Consider the following 24,490-nt stretch of genomic DNA (forward strand, 5'->3'; position numbering starts at 1 on the left):
GGGTAACTCGCAACCTGGATGATTCAATAAGTAATCCGTGTTATCCGAAGCTTTTCTGCTCTTTTTTTTTAAATGTGTATTAGAATTAGATTTTTTTAGAATATGCGATATATTGAGAGAATTTTTTTTTTTTTTTTATCAACTCTACCTTTCAATGACTCTTTTCTTTTCAAAAAGATATATTTATATAAAAAGAACTTGTTTTTTCAATACCAAAACGGTGTTTTAAGAAGAAAAAATCAATTACGTTCAATGTTACCTGGGTTTCAAGAAAAATAAGTTGCGGGCTATTGATTACTGGGCCTTAAATAAATAAAACAGATTAATTTAATTGTTTTTTCTTTGTTATTGTAAAGTTTTCAATACAATATGGAACCGGCTCTCGGTGAAGCACTAGGTCATTCAAATAACGAGATCACCTCAAAAAAACCTGTCCCCACCCCTCTGACGAAAAATATTGGGATTTTTTTATCGTCGTCATGAAAATTGGATAAAAGTTGGCACCTTTTCGGGTGCTGGAAAAAATTGCATCAAGGCGTCATAAAGCTATTGCCCAGAACCAAAAATTGAGAGAATAGTTACTTATTCAAAAATAAACCAAGCAGAACTCATTAATCGCTTTTTAGCTATAAAACAAACATTTTAGTTTATCGGTATTTAAAAAGATTTTTTAAAACTAATAAATCACAAGTTGCAAGAGTGAGACGTGTATTTGCTGAATACCTACTGTATGTATTTGCCTACTGGTCAACATGATACTTTATCACCTATAACAATTTATGATAAATATATGTAGATAACAGGTCTTTAAGCGATCTCACTGTTGTGAATTCTCACCTTTCCATTTTTGTTAACGTTTCAGTAATGGTTCACACACAAAACTGTACAAAAGGTTGTTGTCTGTTTTCCGGCGGTTCATGGGTGACTCTGGAAGAACTACTACCGAAAACGTGCAGAGAATCCTCCGAAAACGGACAGCAATTCTGTGTACAGCTCTGTGTGCGAACGCATGGTGAGTTATAAAGAAAAACAAACAAAAATGAACAGCAAAAAAACGTTGATTCCAGCCCGAGATAACCATTGCTAAGATATTTTTATTATTCCCGGTGAAGGATTCCCGAAAAGGAAGGCTTTTGACTGGATCGACGACTGCACCGGTTTGGCGATAGGTACTGGGGGTGGTCAGCCACTGAACGGCGCCCTACCTTCCCTCCCGTCCCCCACCATGCCCACCTTCAACATGGCCGCCCAAACTACCAACGGACAACCTCCTCCTCAAGAGACCGTCTACTCCAACGGCATCCACCAGAGCTTCACTGGTCGTAAGTATAATAAACATTATGGTCCTTATACGTCACGGCTAGAATAATACAATAATACTATTGTATTTTTTTAATTTATTGGCAAAGCACCCAATTTTGGGTGATACCTGAAACTATTGTATTTAACCATGCATGATATGAAATTTATACTCATGTTATTTTTTGACATCTCATCAAAGATGAAGAAGAATATGGAAGTCTGGGCATTTACGGGGCTGACGACCGTCATGGGCTGATTTAAGTGATCACTTTACACACGAGTAACATTCGCCAATTCTACCCATTATGACAACCACAATACTCAAATTCTTGGAACTTCTATATATATGAACCAATTTTGAAACATTATTCTTGAATCACTAGAACTTCGCTAGAGACATCTATTGGTGAGATGAAAAGAAGCTTTTTGTTGAGCAGAAACTCTTTTATTAGTATGTTAGGTACGAATCCTGAATAATCACACACATGAGAAACTGGCGTTTCCCATAGTTGGGTAGAAACTTGACTGTGAAACTAGCGTCACGGGTTCGATTCCCGCCAATTACGAAATGAATTCAAAGAAGATTTATTTTCAATTGGTCTGGGTGTTTGTGATGTATTTTTCACATTTATCTTCCCTATCTTACCTGCAGACAAGCATCAAAAATGGACGCTTTGCGGGTTATTCCTATTAAAAGTTAACCTTTATTCTTGATATTTAGCACTACGCTTATGTACACATAATTCCAAATATGTTTTTGAGAGCAAAACGAAGACTAACGAAGCGAAAGTGGTGGATTTCGCAGATCACCCCGAGCTGATATCGGCGGTCCCCGTGACCGCCCAAGGACTTCCCAACGGAGAGGCCGCCTTGCAGCACGCCGCCTACCCCGGCATGCAGCCGTACCCCGGAGTCGGTGAGTCCGCTTGGCCGCGCCCAGTGTCGCTTACACGTTACACGTTACCCTCTACACTGCCTGCTTCCTGCTTCTGCTCCCCTGATACCCATCCGGTCCCGCGGCTGGATTACTATGGATAATTTTTAAAACCGTTGACATCCAATCACATCGCAAACTGAATTTGAAAAGTTATATTAACCTTTCCGGGAGTGTAGACGTAAATGAATGTCGGTGCGAATTTTTTTCAAAGGAGTATCGACGTTAATAAACGTCGAAGTCTATATGTCAGTTGGTATGATGTAATTTGTAAAGTAATGACATCTGTGGATACTTGTATTTAACTTTGTCATAAAATAAAACCTAGAGATGGTGAGCTATATTTTTTTATTTATATTATTTTTACATGATTCCTATTTTCATAATACAAAGACTTTATTTTTAAAAAATACATATTTAATGTATAGAAAAAATCCACTCCCCAGAGAAAGTCGGACATTAATTATTGTACTCCTGGAAAGGTTAAGGATGTACTCCCAAATGTAGAGGTCCTCACCAAAAAGTTACATTTCCAATATTGCACAAAAATCCTTTAAATGCAAATCAGTTCTGTTTATTGTATTCTATCGAAATATTAATTAAAGTTGCGACAAAACGTGACCAATCCTGAGTAAAAACAATATGAAACCGATAAATCGCACCAAAACGTAACAATTTTACAAGCTAGAATTTTGATTACTTTTTATTTATAATGGAAATGTAACGTTTTGGTGAGGACCTCCACAAGTATACAATTCAGTACGCGACGGGCTGCGCGATAACCCACATGTGTTGTCATATATCTCTATATATATAGACAACAACAAAATTATGTTTACAACATTTTGAGTGTGTCCAAATACTTGTTCACAAAATCTGGATTATCTCCAATTACAGGAGTTATTTTCATATTATTTTTTGACATTTCATCAAAGATGAAGAAGAATATGGAAATCTGGGCATTTACGGGGCTTACGACCGTCATAGGCTGGTTTGAGTGATCACTTTACACACGTGTAACATTCACCAATTCTACCCATTATTGACAACCACACTACTCAAATTCTTCGAAGTTCTATATATATGAACCAATTTAGAAACTTTGTTCTTGAATCACTAGAACTTCACTAGAGACATCTATTGGTGAGATGTAAAGAAGCTTTTTTATTAAGCAGAAACTCTTATATTAGTATGTGAGATCCGAATCCCGGATTATAATCACACACATGAGAAACGCCAGAAAATACCATTTTCATTTTTATTATTAAGCTTATAATTTGACCAGATAATTTATTTACAACATTTTGAGTGTGTCCAAATACTTGTTCACAAAATCTGGATTATCTCCAATTACAGGAGTTATTGGAGATAATCCAGATTTTGTGAACAAGTATTTGGACACACTCAAAATGTTGTAAATAAATTATCTGGTCAAATTATAAGCTTAATAATAAAAATGAAAATGGTATTTTCTGGCGTTTCTCATGTGTGTGATTATAATCCGGGATTCGGATCTCACATACTAATATAAGAGTTTCTGCTTAATAAAAAAGCTTCTTTACATCTCACCAATAGATGTCTCTAGTGAAGTTCTAGTGATTCAAGAACAAAGTTTCTAAATTGGTTCATATATATAGAACTTCGAAGAATTTGAGTAGTGTGGTTGTCAATAATGGGTAGAATTGGTGAATGTTACACGTGTGTAAAGTGATCACTCAAACCAGCCTATGACGGTCGTAAGCCCCGTAAATGCCCAGATTTCCATATTCTTCTTCATCTTTGATGAAATGTCAAAAAATAATATGAAAATTATGTTTTCTTTAAATTTCCATAAAGAAAATCAAAAAATAACTTTACCTTTCAATAAGTTTTTTTTCAAAACCATATATTTATTTCGAAGAAAAACATAGTTTTAAAATACAAAAACAGTGTTTAAGCAAAAAAATTAAATCCGTTAATTGTTAGTTGGGTTTAAAAAAAATTAAGTTGCGGGCAATTGATTATCCCGACATAACCCTTCGACATATTTTTTTCGCATGTTAAAAGCACATAGGGTTTTATTGCAAATATCAGAATTATAACAATTATGGGTTCTACGAATTAAAATGATTTTATTAACTAAAAATATTTTGTGGATATCTTATACCATATGGTATATACAAGTAAAAACTATACATCCTTGCTTTGCTTTAATAAATTTCTGATAAATCCTATTTTTCACATTAAACAAAAAATTACTCATATTAACAGTTTTTAATTTACGGTGATTTTAGTACCATTTTTTGTATTGATATTTAATTTATATTTTCTTGGCCAAAAATAATTTTAAATTTAATTTATTATTATTTAGCTTCATTTTATTCGTTTTCTCAAACTTATTAATTTACAACAAATAAATTCATTGTAATCAAAATTATTAGCATTAGTTTATAATTTATAATTAAAACGCACCTTTTTGTTAATGATTTATATTGATTAAGCGAATAAAACGTAGCTAAATAAAAAAAGGTCATCGTTATAATACCCTATTTAAATTTTCTTTTTATTTTATTAAAGGTTGTAAGTTAATATATATGGTTACCTACAAGCAAGGATTTTTTTAAATCCGAAAAAAAGTTTGTTTTTTATTATAAAAAAAACGTTTGGGTTTTGAAAAAATACTATCCATAGTAAACCAGATCGTGCATTTTATTGAAACATCTCAGTGCTTATTTTTTCCTCATTTAAAAAGCAACGTTTATTAATAAAATTAACAATACAAAAATTCTAAATATCGAGTAAATTTCGGGAAAATATCACCAATAATACAACTTTAGAAGATTTCAATAGGTTTAGCAGAAAAGTGGCATATTTTATCATTATGCGGAAACATTGATAATATTAATAGCGCTGAGATGTATTCACGTAGAATAACATGTTTTCCCGTTTTATTCCACATAAACTTTATGATTTTTTGAGATTTTATTATCGTCTCGTGAATCGTCATAAATGTTCGACATAAATACTACACATATATTCTATATTCATAAAAATTATGTAAGTGTTTTGCACTCATATTTACGTTTCGGTGTCGTAAACTCAGTTTATATGGTTGTATTGCTATGAAGCACAGTTGTAAATGGCGCAAATATAACATAAAAATACACGACCTTATTGATATTTTGTTTAGCTGCAATAACAAGTGAGATTTCACGTAATAAGATGCCGATATGTGCTATTTGCCGTTAAATCTATAGCTGTTATAATCCAACACGGATTGTTTGTTCCGTTTCCAAATTAGTGACAAATAGATTAGTAGCATATATTAAGTACTGCATGTGTCTAAAGTACACAATGGCAACATTGCAATATCTAGATATCGGCACTCGATGTTACAGAGATGATGCCATTTATGACGTCTTCATTTGCATGTTCACTGTCTATTTATTTTATATATCAGCAACATGTTTATGATTTGAGATGTTTTAGTGATATCGTGTTTAGTGAAAACTATTTTAATTTAATTTGTACAAAATATTATCGTATTGAATCTATTTTTAAAAAGTCAATAAAAACGACATTAAGACATGAAAAACACAATATATATCATTTTTCGTTAATTTTCATATGTTACTGGTTTTGGAATAACTCCTGCGCTATATAATGAAAATCATACTTTTATTCTTATTCAAGGAGCTATGCTCTTGTTGGTATAGCAACTTCCAATCCTTTGTTTTCTGTGGCATATCTTATACTTCTTTACACAGCACAACATTTCACTTTGTGGTGATATCTATCCATGTTTAAATTAAATTTAACTTAAAAAGTACCACTACTTCTTGAAATCTATATTGTAACACGTATTTTGATGCATTCGGCATCATTATCAAGTACCGTATATGAAGTTTAGTCTAAATTTTAGAGTTGTGCCCTTGGCACAAAGATCATTTTGCAAAAAGTATTTGAAAATGATACAGAATGCATCGAAACACGTGAGACAATAGAGTTAAAGAAATAGTGGTACTTATCACGTGATTTCTCCCCCTTTATTTGTTGGTTTCTTCTCGGTTTAATTCTGCAGCTTTAATTTTTCCACCTCCGTTAGTTTTTTATTGAGTATTTTTTTTAATTAACGAGTGACCATCATCTTCCTTATAAAAAAAAAACTAAGTAACCAACATGCCACTTCCCGACTCCTAGCCTAACCACTTTCGAGTATTTGAAATATTAGATCATGTCAAAAGTTTTCCTTCTCCTATTTTAAAATATTTCAAGCATACTTCGATTCTAATATTCTTTCCAAAACCTGATCATTGGTCACCCAATAATTATGAAAAACCTAAAAACAAACTAGTATTTTTAAAACCTCTTAATAATTACACAATATTATTTAATAAGTGTTAAAAATATGTAAAGCCATTAATTTTTATTTTCAATTTGATACATTTATCAAATAGGAGTATTAAAAAACCAATGACAAAATACTTTTTTAATGTTATTTAAAAAAACACAAATGCTTTTGAGTATTTTATGCATTAAATAACATATAAATGATATGGATGGCTATTACCGCCAACAAACTCGTATTTCAGTGAAAAATGATAATAAAAATGATATAAAAAAGTTATCTTATCCGACATTTTTCGACAAATATGATGTTTATCGTTTGAATGTACCGATTGATCTAAATTAGGGTTGCCATTCGTCCCTTTATATATTTTTTTTATTTTGAACGCCGATATCAAAGTTACATATTTGTCCCGGTAAGATTTCGGTAAGGCAACCCTATCATAGGTTCTCTCTTTAAAGATTTTTTTTTCTAAAAGTATATCTATAAAAATCATACAATATTCGATTCTTAAAAATCACTTATTTCTCTTTCTTAAGATAGATCAACATATTTTCTTGGTAATTTATATGTTAATTTAAAAACTTCTAATGTCCATCTAGTGTAAAATTTATAAATATGTTGGATAAGATAATTTTTCTTGATACTAAATATTTCAATAAATTAGCCAAATAAACGTAATTGACTTTAACCTGAGCTAGTTCTCGCAGGACGTTAAAGGTGTCAAAATTTCTGTGTTATTTGTATGCATTGTGCACGATGGGATGAGTTCCACTTTTGTTATGGTGTCTTGATTGTAATAATGTTCGGCAGCATATCCAGCAGTATACGGACAGTTTCCGCAGCCCATCCCGCCACCCTTATCCACGATCGCCCCGGCGCAGAGAGAAGGTAAGTTGAAGCCCGCAACATCAACGTACTCCTAACTGAAGCCCGTAAAACTCAATATTTAACCCAAAGCTCGCAGCTATATGAAGCTCGTGATAAACCACACACGCGCTTTAAACCTCAATAAATTATAAACATGTAATACATGTTCAAACACACATGTATCACATCTTTCAGGTAGGTAAAGATTGTGTAAAAGCTACAGCATTTTACAGTACTTGTAATCTGAAGTCACTACACTTGTACACTTAACACGAGTATTAAGAATGAATAATATGTATTTTAAAATCCACAATAAGTACTTGTTTATCTAGAAAATCTACAAACGTTGATATGTTTTTACATGATGTTTATAAAATTCACAACACCAAAAAGTTTGTCTTGAATTCCTCAACACTAAAATTATTTTACACTTTTATACACCTTCACATGATATTTTTTTTTCAATTTTCACGTTAATTAAGACAAACAAAATTAATTAACGTTTATCGATTCTTTCACCTAAACGGGTTTCTTGTGGGTTAATTACATACAAAACTAATTAATTACTTTAACTTTACTTCTGGCCTTTTATTTAAAACGACTCTAGCAGCAGTGTTAGGACCAATACGTTGCTGATACCAGAAGGAAAAATAATAAATATTTGTTTGTTAACAAATTTAAAACAAGTCAAGGCTATCTTTATTACTTAGTTAAAATCTTTCGTTTGTAATCGATACCCTGATGGTAAATAAAATCGTATAAACTAAAATGAAAACTAGTTTGATTTGTGAATCATTTAACATAAGAAAAGCGAATTATTTGTTAATAATATTAAAAGTTATAAAAAAAGCATTTTAGTCACAATGACCACCGTTTTTTCTAGGCACCGACATATTTGCGTGATTCGGTGGGATCACGCAAATATGTGGGACACCTGCTTATTTATCAAAATAATCATAATTTATTATTGATGTTTGGTGTTTAACTTGATGTGTCATGTATGCACTCTGTCTGTATTAAATGTTTGTATTACATCACGTATAACTCACAGAAAAAAAACATGAAACTTTGTAATTATTTCAAACTCACTTGTCTACGATTCCTTTATCACGAAGGAGATACACTTCTCATTATGAAAATACGCTTTTTATATTTCAAAATTGATCTGCTAACTAAAACACGTGTTTAATAAAAAAATTATAAAAAATAACCTAAATTACCAAAGTCTATATAAATGTTTATCATATTTTTAGGTTAGACCAAGTAAAAATAATCATTTCATCACAAAGTTTACAATGGTTAATTGAAATTACATATAAAAATAACAAAAATTAATTAAGATGTATTTTGTATATTAAAATCATTGATAACTTTGTTGTATGGTAATATAACACTCTCCTTATCATTCATCGTTTACTTGGTGTAATACCACTTTTATAAAAATGGTATTAAGTACTCAAAGTAAACGATGAATGATAAGCAGAGTGTTGTATGTCCAATTTTGAATGAATGTAACATACATACTTTATGTTTGCAAACTTGATCATTTAAACTGAACTATTAAGTGTATACCTGTAAAATTACATGTTCCATGTTTTTTGCTGTGATTCGTGTGCATTGATAAATGCTCGTATAATGTGACTATATATTGTTATGGTATCTTATTTAAGTGTAAGGTAAAATTGTGTTATACTTAATGAGCACCTGCCAGGAACTTGCATCAAACACCTAGACATCAATTGGATTTTTGTTGTTTTAAATTGTCTGTAATAAATGAAAATAATAATAACTCTATTGAACATTCCATTAAGATTTTTCATATAAAAAAAAAACATATCGACTTTGTGTGAAATTTTAAATATTGCATAATATTTAAGCATAATGTAGGAACCGCTTAAATTATATGTAAGCACTCTTGGGACCGTAAGTATTTTTTTATGTAAAGCTGTTTTCTACTTTTTTTTAACCAAAAAAGTTTTTAACTAGGTATATAATAAGGTACGATTCAGGTAAAGTCAATTCTTCAAATAATCTGACCGGAAATGCTGCAGAATTTTGGTTAGTTGAAATATACTGGTTATTATTGTAAAATTATTTTCAAGTCAGATTTTTAAATAAAACATATCGCTCACTCCTTTCAACAACGTCATATATCAAAAAACTTGATTTTTCAGGAGATTGTTTTTAAAGTTAAAAAATATAATGAAGTGTATTAAAAATAAATATCCAGCCACTTATTAAACTTTTACTGCACAACTGATATTTTAAGGTAAAACCTGAATGTTTTTTCTCCATTTAAAAAATATTTAGCATATTTAAAAAAAAAGTTAAACAATACCTTTTCTTAAAAATACAAAAACATAAATACGTTCTGCCCTGCAGGTAAATATTAATTTCATTAATTGATTCGGCAGTCACTTTGTGGTAAAATCTATCCATTTTTAATTAATGTTTTACTTAGTAAATACCACTATTTCTTAAAATCTACTGTGACACGTGTTTCGATGCATTCCGCATCATTTTCAAACACCGTATACGGTGTTTGAAAATGATGCGGAATGCATCGAAACACGCGTCACAGTAGATTTTAAGAAATAGTGGTATTTACTAAGTAAAACTTTAATTAAAAATGGTCAATATTAAGTTAAAAATATGCCGTTTTTGCTGGGATATGGTACATTTTCTGGGCATTCCGAAAACATGCACAACTGAAAATTGACGATTTTTGATATATGACGTTGTTGAAAGGAGTGAGCGATATGTAAAAGGCCCGGATAGAATAATGCTTCCGTCAAAATTTAAAATTCAACAAAAAAATTAATAAATGAAATTGTCGCAACTTGCTTTAGTTAAATCTTTTGTGCACTTGACATTCAGTGATGATAAATTAGGATAATACTGAATACTTTATTTTTTATTTCAAAATTGCCCGTTATTATGGCACACCTGTACATTTCAGTATTTTTTTAAATAGTGAATAACCCGCAAAGCCTCTACTTTTAGAGGCTTGTCTGCAGGTAGGATAGTGTAAAGATAGGGGAAGGTTAATGTGAAAAATACATCACAAACACCCAGACCAATTGAATATAAATCGGCGACGCCAGTTTCCGAGTCGAGCGTCTTCGCAACTACGCCACGGCGCCTTTCTTATATAGTTACAATATATAGCGCTGCTTGCTTTCTGGATAGAAGCGAAGAATGCGTAAGCAATAGAAAATATACAGCAACTCAATACTCAATAATTACAAACCCTTCCCAATAGTTCGTAAGTACTTCATGTTGGTTTTCTAGACGGATCTTGTGAGTTCTTTAAAGATTTTCTTATGTTCCCAGGCTGTTCGATCTCTGGCCCAGAGGGCTGCAACCTGTTCATTTACCACTTGCCCCAGGAGTTCGGAGATGCGGAACTGATGCAGATGTTTCTCCCGTTTGGTAACGTCATCAGTAGCAAGGTCTTCATCGATCGAGCCACGAATCAGAGCAAATGTTTCGGTTCGTTCTTGTTTTAACCTTTTTACACTTATATTCACTTCAATAACCTAACTTACATCTATCGATTCCATCTCCACAAAGCATTCTTAAAATGAAAATCTCAGATTTTGATTTTGTAGTATGTCAATTTGTGTTAGATTTAATTTATTTTCAAAACGCATCTGTATAGATTTTTTTGTGCATTAAAACGTAGGTAAGTCGACTAAAAAATTACATTCTAAGGCAACTTTTTTCTTTGGTTCTTGATGTGTCAGGTTAGTAGGTACATTCAGCAAATGTACATACATAAGTATATAATGAATATTTAGCAAATATAAGTTAGTTTATTTATTGACTTGGCGTTTAATTTGTAGAACTCCATTTTAATTTATGTATTATTTTAAATCAAACACAGATTTTTTGAGTCTACTAAGTTGTATTTTATTAACAAAAAACACATAAAAAATTATATTGTGAAAATTGTTTCTGTTGTATATTGAAACAATTGTCACAATATAATTTTTTATGTGTTTTTTGTTAATAAAATACAACTTAGTAGACTCAATAAATCTGTGTTTGATTTAAAATTAATACATAAATATAAGTTAGCTTTTTCTGTGGGCAGCTCTCTTTGTGATGAGACAAACTCCTCAGAAGTATACGGATATTATCACTTGAATAATAACGGTCTGTGTTCTAAGTGATTTTAGATACTTGTGACTTTTACAACACCTCAAAATGATTTCTTTTGAATTAACGCTAATATAACAATAATTTTAAATATAACTTTAAAAAACCGCAACCAGTTATCCACTTGTCATCGTATTTTCAATTTTCAATTTTTTAGCAAAGTATCGCGTGTGTTAGATATTTACGATAAATTTTGATCTAACATTAGTTAAAAAAGAAAAAAAGTAAAATAAATATGAATTATTTTCACTAATAACAAAGCCAACTCTCAAACTACCGTATGTTGAATAAACGAAAGCACAGAGAAAGAAAAAAGATATGTCAATTTATTGTCGTTGGAAATTTCGTTAAACGTAACGATACAACTGCGCTGCGTTTAAATTGATTTTAATCACATAGGATACAGAGCGATATAAATTTACTAGGAAAATAAGAGCTTTAGCCGGCTGAGGATAGAAAGCAAGGGATGAGGATCGGTCGAAACTCCTTTTTATGAACTTTTGGTTACAAGGTCAAACACTATTGGAGTTTCTGAACACGACTAATGTTTTTTTAAGAGAGCCTTATAATGGTGTTTAAATACAGAATTTTATTTGTACCATTGATTAATTCAGCTATCTTACTATTTATGTCAGGCAAAGAATATTTATCAAAAGAAAAAAAAAAACACTATCAAGAAATCTCCACCATTTACACCAAGTACAGTACAGTACTTCAACAACTTCCACAATAATTTTACAAATTTTTAAAACGAACATTGACAGATGGCGTCGCAGAAGGAAGAATAAACAGAATCATTATTTTGCGATTCGCAGTTCCTTTCCTTTCTGAAATTCTGAGAATCCGAATGGATAATTAGCAATTCAGATAGTCGGAACTCGGATAATTAAAGTTCTACTATACAGTTTTTGGTTGAATCTTTGTAGTAATTTGTAGTAATAACCCGGCCAGTGTAGAAACTTAATATACAAACACTTGTGATAAGTAGATACCAGTATGTATTAACCAAATGTGTAAAAAAACAGGTTTTGTCTCATTCGACAACCCCGCATCGGCCCAAGCCGCCATCCAGGCCATGAACGGGTTTCAGATCGGGATGAAGCGGCTGAAAGTCCAGCTGAAGAGACCCAAGGATGCCAACAGGCCCTACTAACCCCATCCCCCTCCCCCGCCGTCTGTTGGATCGGCACAAGCGCAACAGACAGATTTTCAACATATAGGTAAATATATGACATCCCATCGAATATTTGGAAACAGAACAGTCTACAATTCCCTGTTGTATTTGGTTTTGGATGTAACCAGGTACAGAAAGGCAATAAAGACTAAATCAGCTATTCTTTGTTGTTTTTATTTTGATTGAACAGATTGACCTCAGTTGCTTACAGCTGCTAACCTATCATAACGAAGACACCAATGTCGTGCACAAAGTACACTGATGTGGGCAACCAGCTAACCTGCTGTATGCCGGTGCCCTTTAAATTTACCAGGCCTTGGGAGGCCGGCCATTTTCTGTGCCGCAGCATGAATGGTATAAGCATTTAATAAAACACACAGCTCCTGAACTACTTGATATTTTTTAATTAAATTTTAAATGGATAGATATTTTATTGCAGAGTGTGGTATTGTTTAAAATGTGACCCTCTATGGGGTGGAACACAACAAAATCCACAAATAAAGCGGGTTTCATTTCTCTATTTCTCAACTGCACATACTCTACATGGTCTCCGAGGAATTTTCTTACTCCCAGCACCAACTTTTCTCTCTACTTTATGTTTTTCATGTCTTTGGAAAGTCTTCCTGGTGGGTCCATCTTAGATGCACGCCTTGTAGGAGAAATGTGAATGTTTTTTTCTCGTGAGCTTGAGATGGGCTAGATGAATACATATTAATATGTACGTGAGCGGCCACCTCATACTGGTGACAAAAACACTTGCTAATATGTGATCATACCATAAAGTGTTCTTCTAGTGGATTAGCAATTTACAGTTAATTGAGAATGAGAGAATGGTGTGAGAATGGTACAATGCAACCAGGAACCGATACAATTACGAATATGTGAAATATTATACGTTGAATTGATAATTAAATAATGATTTTGCTTTATTTCAGATAATCGAAGACCAGCTAAGGAGAAATCGAGGTCAATATTTTAAAAAAGAAACTTATTATAAAAATGTACAACTCGCACACATGCTTCTTGGCAAGTGTGACAGTTACTGAAAACTGCCGAATTAAATTCTATTTAGTAAATTTTGTCGGCAGGTGTATTTATAATATCACTGACCTTAAAGGAATTTTAAATGGTAATTAAATTTTAAAAATATATATCAAGTAAAAAACAGGCCATTTTGGTAAGTATACTAGTTAGATATAATACCAAAAAGCAGCTTGTAGGAAAGCTTCATTCTTATCATTATTATAAATTATTAAACTATTATATACATTTTATTACCATTAAATTGATTGATTATTATTATCACAATATATTATTATATTCTCATAATTATTGATAAACATACTATTATATCTTAGTAATATTGTACTTCTTGATTGGTTATATAACACTTGCTCTGCGAAGTAAGTATTTTCTTCTACGTAAGCCAAACTGCTAAACATAATGAAAATTATATTATTAATATAGTAAAGTGTAATATACATAAAGGGTTTCTAGTCAACTCATAAAACGCTGTTGTCTCCCAAAATGGTGTATGTACAATATTCGGTTCATTGAAGTGTGTGTTTACCCTCCAATAAGGTTAAGTTCTGATAGACGTTGACTTTGTAAATGTTCGTCAAAAATATCACATTAATGAACTGAGCTGTTTTTAAATTTGGAAATAAAACAAAATGGACTTTGAAAAAGAGCATCTATTTTGTTAAGTATTATATAATTATTGGAGTAGTAGATTCAGATGGCTGAAAACAATTTTGTACATGTATGTCTTAGTACAAATTTTGAAAGATTTCGCTTTAATACCATGTTTACGTCCTAGAAGTTCTCATTACACTCCAAAATGAAAGAAAAACACTCGAAAAGTAACCTCTGTGTTTTTTTGTGTCCATTTTGGTATTTGGCACGGCCGAACTCGCCGCAAGTGTCGGCGGCAGTGCGGGTTGCGGGCCCGGCCCCCGGTCCTCGAGCAGCGCCCGTTGCTGGGGCCACGCCCGCCAGCCGACGCCTTGCGGAGAGAGTCACCCGGCCTTGCTCGAGAAATTCCAAATGTGCTGTGATAAACCAAATCAGTTTATGTGTCAGTAATCGGACATAATGTCTTCTCGTCTCTGTGTGAATGTTACATGACGCAGTCAATTGTGTCACCTCTAGGCTCTAGGGGTGCCACTCCTAATGTTATTTCCCTTACAACGTACCTTGTAAGTGTCTATATGTATTGTTAGTCATTCTGTAAAAACGTTATACATTGGATTGCGTTTCTTTCAGTATCACTCGAGCCACTCTTAGCCCGACAGAATGTAATGTTCCTATGTCAAATACTACCTACTATATTACTGCAATCCTCTCGGTTACCTTAAGGGAGCAACAGTGCGCGGTTAGGGGTGGAAAAGGAGATGCAACGTGTTATTATTTACGTGAAACAAAAATAGTATAATATTTGTACTAAATTTTAGAATCGTAATCAACAAAAGTACCAATATTATAATGTAATACAATTTAACGTTATGATAACAACTAACGAGACAAAAGAACTAGTAATTAGTCAAAAACCGTAGATGGTCTTGAATTTAATTAGAATTAACCAAAATTTTAAAAAGGACTAACCATTATCGAAATGTGATGGAAAAATCACGATAATTTTAACACCGTAAAAAAATTAGGTAATATAATTGGATAAGTGCTGTCGGCGTAGCGATGAGGGCTACTGAGAAGCCACGAGATGGGAAGGGTAGTCACGTTACAGTAACACAGGCGAGAAGAGAGAGCTAAGTGTAGTTTTAGGAAGAGAGCAGTCGAAGGACGGGAGTAGAGCGTAGACCGAGCCTGCGATGGCGGTGAGTTGAATCCACCCGACAGCTGTCAGTGAGCTAACACCTCTAGTCAAATATTTCGGCCAGAGATAGTAGAATAGATTATATAATTTCAAGTAACAAAAATATATAAAGTATTCTAGTTTTATTAATATAGCTTTAAGGGGATACATCCAATAAGACCATTGAGAATTTAGCATGACAAAGCATTTACAGGAACAACCTATCTTTTGCATCGTTGAAAAATGATAATAGCACAGTGCAATATGTTTACTTTAAAAGTTCTATTTAGCGTACTTAATAAATGATATAATTTATTTGCTGTTTGTTAATTTAAGTGACAAATCATAAGAGGAATTATTTATTTTCACTGTTACGATGAATTGATGTCACCTATGGTGATGCATAATATTTACTTTTACTAACAATTAGGTAATTAGCATTCCAAGCTTACTAACATTCCTTCTACGAGTCTCATCTTTTTATACTGCTATAAATCTACCAACAGTATGAAAATTTGAAATCATTTTACATATATATTTATTATCTATTTCGATTGTAGAAATTTCTCTTTGTCTACAATTAACTGAACTAGATATTTCTAGTAATTAAATTATATGCTAGGCTAGGTCACTAATATTTTCGAGGCCAAATGTTTTAGTAACATATTTGAAAAAGAATTGATAGCGTGTGCGCAAGTAAACATTTAAACGGATTGTAAGACGCATAGCCGCTTATCTGCTAAGGAGTAACTGCTGGAAAAGATTGTTTTAAAAATACATTGAAATACCCCAAGTGAATACAAAATCGCGCAGTGAAGTGATTCTAGGATACAGGGTATGCTTTGCAATTATTTATGTGTAAATGTTTTTCATTCAATGGGCGTCATTAGAGCGTGCCCGAGGTCTATATGCTCCACTTCTAGATATTAATTCATTAATTACGCATTTTCATACATTGGCTATGTTGTACGTATGCCAGGAACCAGACGGAGAATGCTCAACGAGCTTTGCCACTACATAATCTGTTCACTAAGCCATTCACCACCGGAAGGCCACAATCGTCACAACACGAGCCTTTGTTAAGACATTACACTAATAAGCCTCATTGTAATATGACATTCATTTTTGTACAGATTTTGTTAATGTAACATACAACATCATTATTAGTAAGTGGAACAAATTGAATATTTTATCAATGTAAATGTAAGGAAAGTAGGATTCAGTACAATGCTAACTGAGGGGACTGAGCTTCTTGTACTAGCTAGGACTTGTATCTCCAATCTCTAAAGTCCATGTGCTCTTTACTGGAAAACTTGGCACTAGCCAAGAACGCATGTACTTACTAGGAGTCATACAACCTCTAAAACCTATTCTCTGGGCTGTATAAGTAACTAGGAAACCTGGCTAGTTGTACTAGCTGAGAATTCCTGATTCTACCAACATGTGTAGGATGTGCAAGAGGCCAGGAAACTTGGCGATAGCCAAGTAAAAATATGTACTAGCCAGAAGCTTCTAAAAGTTTCACTGACGCGTATATCTCTAACCTCTAGAACATATTTAATAGTACATGCATGATTTCAGGAAATCTGACGACTTGTACTAAGAGCTTCTAAAACTTCTACATATACCCCTAACCTCTAGACTCTAGAACATAGTCCATAAGATATCCAGGAAACTTGACTACTTGTACTAGTCAGGAGCTCCTGCAATTTCTACTGGCACAATGTCTAAAACCAATTCTGTAGGATATGCAAAAACCAGGAACCCTGGCCGACTGTATGTGCTAGAGATTCCCAACTAAGAACACGACTTCTACTGAGGAGTACCTCCTACATTTAAAATGAACAACTAATCATGTGGAAATCTTTTATCTAAATTTAGAGATATAACTTGAAATATTATTGGAGGAGATGGATGTAGACTAAAATAATGCATAAACTTATAGAAAAATTAAAGCTTCTAAAATAAATTGAATTTAATGTTATGACAAATATCATTGATGCTAATTTTGTATGAAACATAAGATAACATCTCATTAAGAGGTGAGTATATTGTACCAAACACGCTTAAGGTTACAAAATATTGTTAAAGAAATTATTTGAATTCAACTGTCACATACAGATTTATCACTTAACAAGTTAGCATAAATAATTAAACATATGGAATGAATGTTCTTCGTTTATCCAAAATGCAAACTTTAGCAGGAATAATGTTATCCCTACAATTGATATGAACCATAAAATTAGAGCTTTTTATATATCTCTAGACAGATTTAATGTATCGATAATAAGCCAAAGTTTATATCTAGTCATATTTATTTTCATATTAAATTACATTAATGAATAAGACGGTTCGTTTTGCACAAACTTATTTTATTGATGCACAAATTAATTGATTGTCCAGAAACTTGGTTTACTGCATTTCAATTGTTTTTTGCTTGGATTTGATATTAATTTATATAAGATTATTAGGTTGTAAAATAGAGTAATAGTGGCAAGGTATCACACATGAATTGTAAAAATATAATCCCATTTATAGATTTCTATTCATACAGATTATTTTTGATCGAGTTTTGTTAAAAGAAAATTATATACCAGAACATGTTCCTGTTTGAATTATGTAAAGTACAGTGCAATAAAGAGTGACAGTACTTCCTCAATGTGAGTTCCGAAGCAGGGCTGGAATGAACTGGAGCAAACCAGAAGGCTATGCCGGCTAGAGAAGTTGTTATCGCAACTATAACTCATGAAACAGAAGAAGCGCTCTGATTTCCAGCCCTGTGAGTGAAACTCAATACCGACTATTCTCTTACCCTTTTATTCTATCATATTCTTATTACCTCTGTCATTATCTTTGCTACTTGTCTTTAAAAATCAGTTTAATCATGTTAAATTTATAATATTTATTACTTATTCTACTCCATTTTCATTAAAAAAATATCTTAAATATTCTAAATTCATAACTGCACAATTTTATTAATATGATGTTTTCATTGCTTTTGTAGTTACCGATTAATTATTGAATTGAGGGTAGTTTGTTATTAAAATATAAATTGAAATTAGGGGACAGGGGTGTAATTTATTACATGTTTGAAATTTTGCATGCCCATTTTTATTTAATTAACCTTGTGTATATTTGAACCTTTAAAAAATAATTGATTATTTACATTATACAAACACTAATTTATGTTTAGCAAGCTAGAATTGTAATGAATGATAATAAATAATTTTAATTATATTACAAAATATTAATAATGTTTTTCTTTTTTAAACCTTCCCTCCAATACCACAACCGGTAGAATAAATTAGAAGTCATCGCCACACTCGCATTGTACATAAGGAATACAAAAGCAAAAATATTACTTCGTCACAATTTTGCAGTTTTTAATACCCAAAAATTTACCACTTAAGAGAATAACAATGGTTGATTGAGTATACTTAATATGTATTCATTGTTTCCATGTCAAGGTGGATTCATCTTATAGACAAAAGCTGCTACTTGCTAGACAAAAGCCTTCTTCATCTCTCAAAGTTGAAATAATTAGAACTTTGCTTAGATTGAAATACAAAAGTATTGGTAAAACTTTATCACTTCTAATAATCATCAAAACATTAGTATATTTAACAAATAAAATTCACTTTATGAACAAAATGAAAACAAAAACATATGAAATATTTAAGTAATTATTTATTGATATAAAGATCAAAGAAAAGTAAATACATTTAAAGAACTGTTCTAAATATATTGCCTTATTTATAAATAGAAAAATATAAAAAGTTAGAAATTTGTAAATAATAACATTTTATAATTGTAATAACTTTAACAAGTGAATAATTTTGTTAAAAGAATGGAATGGTATATTATTATTAATGCAACTTAAAATGATTGGAGTTGTTCAACATTTAGTTAGTCATAGCAATGGATAAATTGCAATTTTAAAATAAAAAAAACCTTATTTAACATAACCACTTTGTTTTTAATTTAAGTTTAACTTAGTAAATACCACTATTTCTTAAAATCTACTGTGACACATGTTTCGATGCATTTCGCATCATTTTGAAACATCGTAAGATTTTAAGAAATAGTGGTATTTACATACTAAGTAAAACTTAAATTAGAAATGGATAGATTTTACCACAAAGTGACTGCCGAATCAATTAATGAAATAACTTATTTGCTTAATTAGAGTGTCAAATGACAAATAATAAAATAAGATGCTAAAAACATGTTCATTCAAACTTTAAATTGGAAATATAGATATGCAGTAATTACAGTACTCTTGCAGCTATAAGCTTCATCAACAAACAAAAAAATCAACAAACTAATAGTAAATTTTAAAACGAAATGACCATTAACAATAATAGTCAACGTAAAGATATCTGAAAATAATTTAACAGTGATAATGATCTCTGGGTTCTCCACTGCATGGAATAGAAATATTGAGAAAATAAAGTAATATTGCGAGATGGTGCTAAAGGCGGATGCTATGAATTCCATGACCAATTATTTTCTCTTACTTTGAGCAAATTGCCAGGAAGAATGAGACTGCTGGTAACAACAGGTAAGCAAACAAGAAGACACAAAACAATAACAGCAAACAAAAGAGTATAGTTCCTCTCTAAATGCTGCCGTCAAATTGCTCCTTTATTATTTATTGATTTGACATTAACTTGTGGGATAGCATGATGATTTAAATTTTTAAATACAACATTTCTATCAGACCACTGTTCCTGCTAAATTAGGCGACACTTGTACAAATTCTAATCGGTCATAGCATACATTGTTAAAAGAGGAACTGAAAAGGATCTTTTTATGGAAATGCACGCTTTACAAACCAATAAAAGTGGATTTAAGAAATACTACTAAAGTCCGAAAAGATTCTATGACATGACACATAACAATTCAAGAAATCCTATTAAAGTCAAGTACCATACATTTAACTATCTTGATTACGAATGGTTACCAAATTTTTGGTGCATCTCTAGTGTTCATCAAAGTATGAGCTGGTTACTAAAATTATATATATATATATATATATATATATATATATATATATATATATATATATATATATATATATATATATATATATATATATATATATATATATATATATATATATATATATATATATATATTGAAAACAGACCAAGTCGATTGAGAAAATTAAATAATCTAACTTAAATGTTGGATAACAAACAGGTTTTGTAAACTTGTTTATCAGATTTGTTTATAATTTTCTCAAACATTTTAATATATGGTTCATTATGGATCGCAACGTAGTATTTTGATAGATATTTCTTTTACAATAAAATCCTTACATACAAATGATACAGTTAAAAAATTAAACTGTAAAAAACTTAAGAAAAATATATTAGTGTTTGTCAAGTTACATCAACATTATTGTCATAAAGGAAATATGATAATTTTTTACTATTTTAAGACATTAATTTAATTAAATTAACAGTTATCGGTTTTTCGTCATTTTTACACATACTGTAATGATACCAAATGTGCCACAAGAATCCATCAAGTACTCAAACAACAAATAGTATGCAATTTTGGAAAATACCAATATCACATGTGATTTTGGGAAATCTCAATAAAACCATGAATTGTTAAACCAGCGCTAAGCAGGGTCTTACTGTATATATGAAAACACTTAAGTATTTCGATACCCCTTTTAAAAAATCTTGGTCTTGAATCAAGACTGAATCAAGATTTGTTAAATATTTAGTCAATTAAATTTTTTTATTTGATATTTGTTAACTTGAATTGAGCACTAATAAATCAACATTACAACTTATAAAAAATCAAATTAAAAGCAAATAAAAACAAATACAAACAACCATTATGGTAAATTATTTATGGATTTTTTTTTAAATCTACTATGTAATAACTTCATTATATGTTATTTTTTTTACTCTCCTTAAGGGATAATAAACATAGATTGAATATATTTACTTATAAAACATAATAATTTTTAAGGAATAAGTATAAATATTTCAAAATTAATATTAATAGATAGTCAAAAGCACTGTGTTTTAGAATAATAATAAAATATTTTATTATTTTTTTAGAATAATAATAAAATATTTACATCACTATTATTTTGCATCTGGAAAAAATTTAAAAACAACTGATTCATTCACAACTGAGAAATGTATACACACAGTTATTATCCAATGAACTGTGGGAAATTGATCCCTTTAATAGAAAATTTATATGTTGGAGAAGATGAATGAACCGTATCATCAAATCAAAATTAGTTCAAAAGGGGTGTATTGCATTTGCGCTTACGATTATTTAAACATATATGTTTTTTAAGGGAATTATAGTAATATAAATAGACGGTATAAAAATAAACTTAATACATCATTAAATGTATGAATAATATAATATAATTTACTCTTTAGTATAAAGTATAAATAAACTTTGTTTCTTAAAGTATTTTTATCTCTTATACAAAATTAAAATTTTAATAAAACATCTCTTTTTTAACATGTGTTGTTATCAAAACTGCAAAAATCCACTAACAGTTCTTGATTTCATCATGATTATAATTATATTTAATGTTCCTCCCAAATCAGTTACTTATTACATACTTTTGTGCAAAATTCTAATCAGTCATCGCATATATTGTTAAAAGTAGATTCAGGAAATCCTATAAGGTTCAATTACATTCTCTACCATACCACTCGAACCCTCAAAATTGAATAAATGGAGCCTCACACTTCTCGTTAGTTAACGCCATGGCCTCATCATCCTGGCCCCGTCTCTGCACTACATTCTAAAGTAGTCAATGTCACCAACTAAAGCGTACCTGCTACACCGCTGCGCTACATTCTCAAAATCTGGCCTCAACACTGAACTTCTCCCTGCATTCAAGATTCTCATGGCCAAAAAACGACCACTGAATCTATTTGCTCTTCTTGTTTTACAATGCAAATTTGTTTAATAAATCTTTGCAACTGAGCTGATGTGTTTTTGTCTTCCCTTCATCATTATTGTGTGATTCTGATGCCATTAGAAGAAACATTTACTATATTATTTAATTTTTTATTGTCTTATGTCAAGGATGCCCAGCCAAAAAATCGCAAAGCAAAATTTGATGTATTAAATTTTTGCAAATTTGTAAAAAAAATTTTTTTTTGGTAATGATTGGAAATGCAGTGTATTGTTACCCCGTCCCTTTTTTTGTTTTGCCAGCTTGCAGGTGTAACAACATAAAGAAATTTAGCATTGTTTAATAACAACAGAATGTCGGACTAATTTGGCAGATAACCACCCCAATGACTGCGTGCGCTTTGCGACAAGTGGGTATCGACAAATTATTAACACATTGGCAATTCGTTTGATAATGCCCTAACAAGGCGAAACAATTGTCACAATATAATTTTTTTTATTTATTTTTTTTATTTTTATGTATTTTTGTTAATAAAATACAACTTAGTAGACTCAAAAAATCTGTGTTTGATTATAAATTAAAACATAAATTCAAATACAATGTTTGCTTCATTAATACAAAATTGTTATTTTTTTTGCTCCCCAAATATAAAATAATATCTCATAAACTATAATTGAATTATTTTGTAAGTACATATATTACATTTACATATCAATGGCCGAGTTCCGTTTTTATCAGGAATACGACATTTAAAGGCACTTCTTTTCCATTTGATTTTACGCTTATCTTTGGCATTTCGGTACTACATAACATTATTTAATATTAGCGTTAAAAAAATAAATTAAAAAATCACACATTCACAAAAATTGTCAGCAGTGTATAACTGTATTATTGGTAGAATTTAATAATTTTTTATTACTTCAAGTTCAAGGAATTTATATGCATTGCATGTATAGGGGAGAGGACCCTACCTTAGACAGGTCTGTACCTTGGTCAATCGGTTCCCGTCGGCCATCTATGTAAATATTCGCAAATCTTTTTTGATGCCAGAAGGTAATAATGCTCTTTAGCCATTGCATTATAGTTGTGGCGCGGGGAGGCTACTAATATTTTTGTTAAAACTAAAAAACGATTTTTGTGCATCAAAAGTAAATTTTTAAGCAACACTTTGGTAATTTTTGAGTTTAAGGTGAATAATTTGTTGTTACTTATTTGCATGCATCTGTTTACTGATTATATTGGCTATTAAAAAATATCTTATAATTCAAGAATAATGTACCCTCAAAAATGTGACAGCCAATTTAATTATTTTACTGTATGTCCCGTACCTTGGGCCATCTCAGGGAACATGACCAAAGTATGTAATTTTAATTATGTTTTCATACATTGTTTTTTTGTGATTTAAGGATGCCAAGGAGAAAAACAATATGTTTTCTGTGGAATACAGTTAATACGCAGTGATTGGAGCCATAGGTTTATCGGGTTTTTTTATCAAAGAAAGCTGATTGATTTTTATGATTTTTTTTCACTCTAAATGGTTATAATAGCATTCAAAAAAGTTGTAGGCCTTCAATAATAAAAAAATTAAAACATTATAAACTACATAAATAGTTTTACTGAACGATTACTTTATATGACCAAGGTACGGGACCATACCGTACCTTGGGCCAAGAGAAGAGGTTTTGTAAAATTTAATTCCTATGTATACTATGCATGATAAGCATTTGATATCTTCTAACAATTTGATTATAAATAACCGATCTAATTGGTTCAATAAAAAAAAATTATGTACTTTGTCAATTAATCACTTTATGAGACTTTGAAAAAAACGGCAAAAGGTGCGAACCTCTCCCCTAAATATTGGGTTTTAGATGACACATAAAATATACTCAATTTATACCCTTTGCAGAAGAAACAAGTACTTAGTACAAACATAGCACTTTAATAAACTTTAGCTGTGCAGAAAAATGTGTGTAATGTGAAAAATGTGTGTATTATGTATA

The 24,490-nt window shown here is 31.1% G+C and overlaps 1 protein-coding gene across 7 annotated transcripts in view; it reads left to right on the top strand.

Annotated features, from left to right (window-relative positions):
• Positions 1-14,573, top strand: part of bru3 (CUGBP Elav-like family member bruno 3) — a 207,418-nt gene extending 192,845 nt beyond the window's left edge. For 4 of the 7 annotated variants that reach the window (XM_088257255.1, XM_088257257.1, XM_088257259.1 and 1 more), the window contains 7 exons: positions 863-1,012; positions 1,113-1,322; positions 2,093-2,218; positions 7,377-7,454; positions 10,749-10,925; positions 12,620-12,814; positions 13,704-14,573. In XM_088257255.1, coding sequence (XP_088113381.1) covers positions 863-1,012; positions 1,113-1,322; positions 2,093-2,218; positions 7,377-7,454; positions 10,749-10,925; positions 12,620-12,747 — 869 coding nt within the window. In that variant the 3' untranslated portion in view covers positions 12,748-12,814; positions 13,704-14,573. The remainder of the gene's footprint in view (positions 1-862; positions 1,013-1,112; positions 1,323-2,092; positions 2,219-7,376; positions 7,455-10,748; positions 10,926-12,619; positions 12,815-13,703) is intronic. The other 3 variants (XM_088257256.1, XM_088257262.1, XM_088257261.1) reach the window with 2 other exon arrangements.
• Positions 14,574-24,490: the final 9,917 nt, after the last annotated feature.

Source organism: Brachycentrus maculatus, unplaced genomic scaffold (genome assembly GCF_059751285.1).
Source record: "Brachycentrus maculatus isolate JH-2025_06_01 unplaced genomic scaffold, ASM5975128v1 h1tg000077l, whole genome shotgun sequence".
Classification (NCBI taxonomy): domain Eukaryota; kingdom Metazoa; phylum Arthropoda; class Insecta; order Trichoptera; family Brachycentridae; genus Brachycentrus; species Brachycentrus maculatus.